General features: G+C 52.1%; 1 protein-coding gene across 1 annotated transcript in view; it reads right to left on the reverse strand.

Moving 5' to 3' along the window:
* The window catches only part of FBN3 (fibrillin 3), a 101,863-nt gene that overhangs the window by 3,314 nt on the left and 89,479 nt on the right, over positions 1 to 9,070 (reverse strand). The window contains exons 61-64 of the mRNA XM_011943601.1: positions 7,483 to 7,611; positions 7,271 to 7,390; positions 5,271 to 5,505; positions 4,272 to 4,422 (exon numbers count right to left, since the gene is read on the reverse strand). Of these exons, the coding sequence (XP_011798991.1) occupies positions 4,272 to 4,422; positions 5,271 to 5,505; positions 7,271 to 7,390; positions 7,483 to 7,611 (635 nt within the window). The remainder of the gene's footprint in view (positions 1 to 4,271; positions 4,423 to 5,270; positions 5,506 to 7,270; positions 7,391 to 7,482; positions 7,612 to 9,070) is intronic.

Consider the following 9,070-nt stretch of genomic DNA (forward strand, 5'->3'; position numbering starts at 1 on the left):
AAACAAATACGTGGAAAATGTAAAAGTGGCAAGATGTGCTATGAAAAAACATGAAGTTGGCTGAGGGCCAAGGTGGACAGATCGCTTGAGCCCAGTAGTTCAAGACCAGCCTGAGTAACATGGTGAAACCCTGTCTGTATTAAAAATACAAAAAATTAGCCAGCTGTGGTGTTGCATGCCTGTAGTCCCAGCTACTGGGGAGGCTGACATGGGAGGATCCCTTGAGCTCAGGAGTTCAAGCTGCAGTGAGCTATGATTACACTGCTGCATTCTAGCCTGGGTGACACAGTGAGACCAGGCTCCCCGAAAAAAAAGAAATTGATTTTAAAAATCAATAAATAGGCTGGGCGCAGTGGCTCACACCTGTAATCCCAGCACTTTGGGAGGCTGAGGTGGGTGGATCACGAGGTCAGGAGATCGAGACCTTCCTGGCTAACATGGTGAAACCCCGTCTCTACTAAAAATACACACAAAAAAATTAGCCAAGCAAAGTGGTGGGCGCCTGTAGTCCCAGCTACTCAGGAGGATAAGGCAGGAGAATGGCCGTGAACCTGGGAGGCGGAGCTTGCAGTGAGAGTAGATCACACCACTGCACTCCAGCCTGGGCGACAGAGCAAGACTCTGTCTCAAAAAAAAAAAAAAAAAAAAATCAATAAATAGGGTGGGCACGGTGACTCATACCTTTACTTCCAGCACTTTGGGAAGCTGAGGTGGGTGGATCACTTGAGCCCAGGAGTTTGAGACCAGCCTGGGCAAAACAGTGAACCCTGTCTCTACAAAAAACACAAAAATTAGCTGGGCAGGCATGGTGGTGCACGTGCCTGTGGTCTTAGCTACTTGGGGGATTGAGGTGGGAGGATCGCTTGAGCCCAGGAGTTCAAGGCTGCAGTGAGCTATGATTGCGCCACCGCATTCCAGCCGGGGTGACAGAGTGAGACCTGGTCTCAAAAAAAAATAAAAATAAAAATAAAAAATAAAGTGGAGGAAAATACTGCTTCCCCTGGCATCTCAAGTCTGGTTCTTCATCTGCAAGGCCAGTGGTCAGCTGGATCTGTAGACTCAGTGGCATAAGGCTGAGGCTGCTTCTGAGAGAGGCAGGGAGACAGCCACTGTTACACACTACAGATCCCTAGTCTCAGCTAAGGGACCTTGCTCAGACCCCTGCCAGCCTGGGCCAAGGGAATCAAAGATTTGCTCTCAGAGACCCAGCAGCCAGGGGATTATTCAGATGACGTTGGGACCCAGAACCCTAAGGTCACTCAGAAGTGTCTTGGGATGGCTGGTGTTAGGAACAAGGGCCTTTCTGCAGAAGCCAGCCCCTAAAAGAAAGCCAAAGCTGACAGTGAGAGAAACGGGATGCCAAGCAGGGCCAGAGAGGAGAGTGTAAAGGACCAGACAGAAGAGCCGCCTGATAGCTTCCGCTGTGCTTCCTGCATCTGGCTCTCTTTGAGAGCCCCCTGTGTGCCAATGACAAACCCTTCTTTATTTAAGCTCCTCTGAAGTGCCTTCCTGGTCTTGGCAGCTGGACAGGGCCCTGAATAAGACAGCGAGCCTCAATGGCAGGCTACCCCAGGGCTGGGTGACGTATCCAATCCCACAGAAAGTCATCTGTGTTTTCTTTGCCTTTGTTTTGGGGAGCACTGTGTCGGTCTGGCCTCATTTACATGCCGATGGAGTGTTTTGCTGTTGCATTCAAGTGAAAGTTATTCCTGTTCCCCAGCCCCTCAATTCCGGAGATCTCAGGCCTTCTTCCCATGGAATGTTGTTAAGACTTATGCTCTTACCAACACCTGCTGGCAGTCAGTGGGTATTGCAGGTAAAGGCACAACCCAGCCCTATTTTTGAGACAGGGTCTCAGTCTGTCTCCCAGGCTGGAGTGCGGAGGTTTGATCACAGCTCACTGCCGCTTCGAACTCCTGGGTTCAAGTAATCTTCCCGCCTCGGCCTCCCAAGTAGCTGGGACTACAGGCACATGCCACCACAGCTGGCTAATATTTTTACTTTTTGTAGGTGGAGGGGGTCCCACTATGTTACGCAGGCTGCTCTCAAAATCCTGGCCTTGGTTGGGCACAGTGGCTCACACCTGTAATCCTAGCAGTTTGGAAGGCTGAGGTGAGCTGATCACTTGAGGCCAGGAGTTTGAGACCAGCCTGGCCAACATGGTGAAACCCCATCTCTACTAAAAATACAAAAATTAGCCCTTCTCTGTCTTGATCTACTTGTGCCCTGGGACCCTGACAACCACTCCACTCACTCTTATTGAGTACCAAGGGATGCCAGTACAGTAGTAAATCCTACAGACACAGTTCTGCCCTTATGAAGTCTACAGAAAATACCAGTAACTATGGGATAATATATATATCCACAGTTTTTCCCAGCAAGGGGGAAAAAATAACTGGAGGGGAAAAGGGCCTTTCAGTAATACAAAGTAATACACTCACATTTTATCTAATATAGAAAGCCTCTCAAGCCCAATAACCATATCCCATTTCTCACTTTGTTTTTCCCTGTAGCACTTATCATGTATCATATTTGTCATGTGTTATAAAATATGATATGTTTTACATGTTGATTTCTTGTGTGTCTCCCTTTTAGAATATCAGTCTCACGAGGGCAGGTGTTTTTGTTGTTGTTCGCTGTTGCTCCATTACAGTGCCCAGCAGCAGTATTCAGTAAAATCTATGGAGTGAAGAAGCTTCATCCTCAATGTCTGCAGTGAGGGTGGGCTTGGGGTAATGGTTTCCATGCTCAATGATAATTGTTTGGGAAACAATGTAAAGTGATGGCTTCGGAAGGCAGAGAGGCCCAGGATGGCTGGCCACGGATGCCAAGGCTGCTTGTAAAGAGAAGTCCATGTGCCATAGCCATGGAATCTCTGAACCACCACGTTCAAGTTCTGTATCTTGGGCATGTGCCCTAACTTTTCTGAGCCTCAGTTCCTCCATCTGTAAAGTTGGGATAATAGTGGCATCTAGGCCGGGTGCAGTAGTTCATGCCTGTCATCCCAGCACTTTGGGAGGCCGAGGCGGGCGGATCACCTGAGATCAGGAGTTCGAGATCAGCCTGACCAACATGGAGAAACCCTGTCTCTACTAAAAATACAAAAGTAGCTGGGTGTGGTGGTGCACGCCTGTAATCACAGCTACTTGGGAGGCTGAGCAGGAGAATCGCCTGAATCCGAGAGGCAGAGATTGTGGTCAGCTGAGATCACGCCATTGCACTCCAGTCTGGACAACAAGAGCGACACTCCGTCTCAAAAAATAAAAAATAAATAAAATAAATAGTGGCATCTACACCTCCCAGGGTTGTCATAAACATTGAGAGGCTGTGAACACAGAGCACGCGGAGTGATACCTGCAAACAGCAGGTGTTGAATACATTTTTGGCTTTCAGATCCCTTGGGTGATGGCTGCAGGACTGACCCCTAGTCAGGGGCTCTTCAGTTGAGGGGCAAGCAGCTGGCAGCTGTGGCAAAACTGCCCTCTCTGCACACCTTGATGGGGTGGCCCGAGGGGGCAGGAGGGACGGAGGCATAGGTCTGCCCTACGGCTACCAAGTGGTGTGTTCAAGATCCCTGAGATTCCTAGAGACAAGGCAAGTTCAGGAACTCCAGGAGCACCTCAGGCACAAAAGCGGTACAGGGTGGGTATAGGTTGGGGTCCTGAGGCTCCTAAGGGGAGCCTCTGTTGGGGTCCCTAGAGAAAAGACTCGCCTCCCCAAGGCTCAGACAGGGAAGGGGCTTGGGCTTAACTTGGGCTAAGGGTTTGTGAGAACAGCCCAGAGGGATGCACAGAAGAGCTGAGATGGGCAGAGCTGTGGTACAGAGGCCACTTAGGGCCCCATTGGAACTAAATCCCAAAAGGGTCCCAAGGGAGGGATTCACCAACTACGAGGTGAGGAGGTGACAGATTCCAGGGTGCAGGCAGGGTTGGAGGGGCCCGGGTATGTCCCCGCATCCAAGTGCCTTTATAAACGGGACCCAGAGAGAGCGTCGCGGCCCGGCCAGGGTCTGTATGGAAGATGCCTGACTTGTTACCAGGAGTGAGGTAGAGTGCTCGGGAGATGTGTCCCCCAGAGACCCCCCAAGAAAAATCCCAGGGCCGAGAAAGCACAAGAAGGTCCCAAGCCGGCACATGACATGGGGAACCTGCTGGGATGTGGAGCCTGGTGCTCCTTCTTGGGAGGCTGACATGACTAAGTCGGGTCCACAGCCTCTTTCCTACACTTACCCGTTCCCTGGCCACCCCCGCCCAGTGCAGCACCCATGTCACCTGGTGGTCCCTGTGGGCACTGCGTCGTGGCCGGTCCCGGGGAGCGAGGCCATTGATCTTGCATTCGTAGCAGGCTTCAGTCGAGAGCAGCTCCTCTTTGTCCGGGGTGTCCTGGGGTCCAGGGCTGAAGCCCAGGCCAAAGACACAGTGCCTGCAACAGGATGAGCAGGGTGGGGGATTTCAGAGGTAGGCTGATGGGACCTCCCCAGCCACCTCGCTCCACCCCCATCCTCTTTTCTGAGTCATGCTGCAAATGCCCACGCACACATGTGCCTCTGAGCATGTGCTGGTGTGACTCCGTGTGCACGAGTGTGTGTGCACCACATAAGGGCGTGCATGTGAGTCCCTTGGTTCACCTGGGCAGAGGTGTGAACACAGGAGTGAGAGGACAGGCACAGGCTGGGATGGACGAATGGACATTAGCATGCCCGGGGCGTGTGCGTGTGCCAATCTGTGTGTTCACATGGGGAATAACTCATGCGGGCACATGTGTGCTCGTAGGAATGTGTGAATCTCCCTGAGTGTGCCCGGGGGGGGGTGTATAATGTGAGCACTCATAGACAGCTGATGCGTGCTTCCTCACCTGTGCAAACCAGGATATAGCAATGGCACAGTGCCCCCAGGGATGCGGGCATGCATGAGCCTGAGTGCACACTTGGACATGCGCGCACACACACACACCATGTGTGCATGCTGGGATCTGTAAATGCACGAGGGTACCCATGCATACTGGTACGGGTGTGTGCCATGTGGACAACTACATGTTAGTGGTGTGAGCCTGTGTGTGCACAGATACAGGTGCCACTGTACCTCTGTGTGTCCAGGACTCTGTGCACATGTGGGTAAATGCCTGCATGCACGGGCAGAAGGAGCTCTTCTGGTAAATTCTTGGCGTGCACAAAGCCCCGTGTGCGTGTGTGTGTATGTGTGCGCGCGCGCACATGCATACATGGATGCTTGCAGGGCATGGAGTCTGCTCGCCCCACTCCAGCCTCTCACCCTTGCCCAACCCGGAAGAAGCCTTGAGGACAGCCGCACAGGAAGCCACCAGGAGTGTTGGCACAGCTGTAGCTACAGGGGCCACGCCGTCCGGCACACTCATCCACATCCTGGCAGCCCCCAAGGGTCTGATCAAAGTCAAAGCCAGAGGGGCAGACGCAGTGGAAGCCACCGAGAGTGTTGCGACAGGAGGCGCTCCCGCAGGTGGGGGGCAACAGGGCACACTCGTTCTCATCTGTGGGAGGAAAGGAGGAGGAGAGGGGGGACGCAGAGGTGAGGTGGCGCAGCCTTCTCGCCCCCAGAGCCCTCCACCTGGAATGCTCTCTGTTCAGAGCCCAAGTCCAATGTCAAAGCCTCCAGCAACCTGGCAGTGAGCCCTGAGACTAGATGCGCCCCATAGCCCCGCTGTCCCAAACCCTGTGGTTCTCCTTCACTGCATCTCTCAACACTTCCCCTAAACCCCAAAGTGTGGGATGATCTAGAACAAGCTTTCTCACCCTCAGCGCTATGGACATTTGGGGCCGGATCTTTCTCTAGGGAGGAGCCGTCCTTACACTGTGGGACGATGAGCAGTACCCCTGGCCTCCACCCGCTTGATGCCAGGAAAACCCATTTGCCTCCAATTGTCTGTTTAGAGTTGGGAGTTTCACTCTGTTGCTCAGGCTGGAGTGCAGTGGTGCAACCATAGTGCACTGTAGCCTTGACGTCCTGGGCTCAAGGGATCCTCCTGTCTCAGCCTCCCGAGTAGCTGGGACTACAGGTGTGCACCAATATGCCTGACTAATCTTTTAACTTTTTGTAGAGATGGGGGTCTTTCTATGTTGCCTAGGCTGGTCTTGAACTCCTGGCCTCAAACGATCCTCCTACCTCAATATCCCACAACAGTGAACTACCATGCTGGATCCCAGTTGTGATGACCAAAAATGTCTCCCAGACACTTCAAAATGTACTATAGGGGGTAAAATGGTCCTCTGTTGAGAACCTAGTTAGGAGTCTAATTAATTCCTGTTTCCTTTGCTGGACTGAACAACTCAAGGCAGAAATGGTTTTTCAGCTCACTTCTGCATCTGAGCTCAGGGCCTAGTGAAAGGCAGGTCCTTGGCAAACAGTTGGGGAAAGAATGAATGAGTCAGTACAGAGAGGAGGAGACAAGTTGAGGAAGAGTTGCCAGGAAAGGCCGATGGTCTGTGGGATCCCCAAGATCCCTAGAGGACAAGCACCTTGCCTCGGGGGGCAGGGTCATGTGGTGTGGGAAGCCTGAGAAGAACTTAGCTAAAGACCCACCATGAGAGACAAAAGGAGAGGGCAGAGAAGGTAGTGCCTCTGAGGCAGTGGGAGAGCAGGGACAGCCACATCACAAAGGCCACAGGAGATAGTGTCCAGGAGGGGCAGACTGTGGTGTCCAGAGCAGTAGAGGTGGATGGAGGCTGAGAAGAGGTCTCAGGAGACAGCAAGTGGGCCCGAAAATGGTAGAGGGTGAAAGCTGCACTGTAGTGGAGGAATGGAGAGAGCAGTGAAAAGGGTTGCTAGGAGGTCCTGGAGCAGCCAGAAGATAGGGGAAGGTTGCGGGGCAGAAGGCTAGCTCCCCAAATGAAGGGCCTCTGCAATAGCTGTGACAATGATATAGCATTCACACCTCCATCGCCCCTTGCAGCATCCATAGCAGACATCAGTAATCATACTTACGGCAGACATCACTAATCAATCACAGCACTCTTTCCCTGTGATCACAGAATTGCAGACTTCAGGTCTCAGAATCTGTCTCAACTGAGTCCTCCAGGCCACCATGCCCTAAGGAATGAACTCAGACACTTTTCCATGCTTATTCTGCTGCACCTTGACTCCCCAACAGTGGGGAACTCACTACCTTCTGGGCTGGCCTGTTCAATCTTTATATAATTGAGCTTGTCACAACATCTTGCAGGGTGGTGTCTGTTAGTCACCTGCTCTGAGCAGATTCTGGTAGGGGCCCCAGCTTCTTCCCAGCCCCTTCCACTCACCCACACACTGGGCCCACTGGGAGTGCTGGGTGAAACCCTGGGGGCAGCCGCAGCGGTAGCCCCCTAGCTGGTTCTGACAGCCGTGCTGGCAGCGGTGGGGTCCATCACATTCATTCACATCTGAGACATAGAGAGAGGGAGAGAGAGTTTACCAGACGGCTCTCAGGACCAACACCCCCAAACACTAGACCTCAGCCAAAGCTGGGCTGTACCTTCACAGCCATGGCCTGAGCTGTCCAGGGTGAAGCCTTGGTGGCATTCACAGCGGAAGCTGCCCGGGGTGTTGTGGCAGTACCCGCGGGCACCACATGGGCCAGGCTGGGCTGAGCACTCATCATTGTCTGCAGAGGAGAGAGATTGGGCAGGGTTGCTTGCTGGTTAAAGAACTCGTGTCAGGTGACACAATGCCAGTCCCACCACTGTGTGGCTTCAGGCAAGTTCCTCTCTGTGCCTGTTTCCCACTCTGTGAAATGAGATCTGTAACAGTTCCTGACTCAAAGAATAGTCTTTGAGATCCTGCACATAAGGAATCTCATCTCCACTGCCTTGAAGCTGTGTGTCCTTGGGCAACTTACCTACCCTCTCTGTGCCTCGATGTCCTCAGCTGTAACATGGAGATGATAATGTCTACCTCATTGCATTTTTGTGTGTGTGCAAGAGATAATTAAATTAACCTAATCATGTAAAAGGCTTGGGGCAGTACCTGGTGAAAGAGTAAAAGATAAACAAAGACTCTTTTCCTTCTCCCATGGAAAAATGACATTGGGTTGCCTGTTGAGTTTTGTTCTCATGGAAACCTGACAATAGTGTGAGATCAGCCGGTGCTATGGACTGAATGTTTGTGTCTCCAAAATCCTATGTTGAAGCCCCAACCCCCAGTGGGATGGCATTTGGAGATTAGGTCTTTGGGAGGTGATCAGGGTTAGATAAGGTCATGAGGGTAGGGCTTTTATGATGAGAACAGTGCCCTTATAAGAAGAGACAGTTAATTTTTGTATTTTTAGTAGAGACGGGGTTTTGTCATGTTGGCCAGGCTGGTCTCGAATATCTGTCCTCAAGTGATCTGCCAGCCTCAGCCTCCCAAAGTGATGGGGTTACAGGCATGAGCTACCACACCCAGCCACACCATTCTGTTAATTTCTTGTTATGTCTGCTTCTAGTCTGATTCTGTGCCAGAAGGAAAGTTCCATGACGAAAAAGTCCTGCCTCTTATGTTTGTTGCTGTACCCCCAGGGTCTATAACAGGGCCCAACAAACCATTTCTGTTTCTGTAACAGGCTCTGTCCCAAGACTCTTCTCTGCCAATATAGTGCAAAAGCAGCCACAGGTGATTGTAAGCAAGTGGGTTTGGCTGTATGTCAATAAAACTTTATTAACAAAAGCAAGCAGGGGGCCGGGCTTTGCTGGCAGGCTGGAGTTTGCCACCCTTTGGTCTGGAGCACTGCCTGGTACACAGTAGGTGCTGTCTGGGCAGATTAGTTGGAGCATGAATGGCGCCACCCTTGACTAGGCTCTGCCTTTGTGGAAGATTGGGTTCCCTGGGAGCCACAAGACACTAAGAAACAATGATGGCAGCAGATGCTCTTGTGACTTTAGCTGTGGAACTGATTTCCTCTTGGGACTACGTGAGACCTGGGATTTCAGGAGTGCTCTGGGGAGGCTCTGGGAGGGAGACCCAGCAGGCACTTGTCAGGGGGAAGGCAAGGTGCCATAAGCCAAGGCCAGAGGGCCTCTCTCCTCCCAAAGGAGAGGAAGGAGGTTCTAGATGCCTCCAGGAAGCAAGCACTGAGGAAGTAAGGA

This window comes from Colobus angolensis, unplaced genomic scaffold, assembly GCF_000951035.1.
Source record: "Colobus angolensis palliatus isolate OR3802 unplaced genomic scaffold, Cang.pa_1.0 Scaffold22, whole genome shotgun sequence".
In the NCBI taxonomy this organism is placed as follows: domain Eukaryota; kingdom Metazoa; phylum Chordata; class Mammalia; order Primates; family Cercopithecidae; genus Colobus; species Colobus angolensis.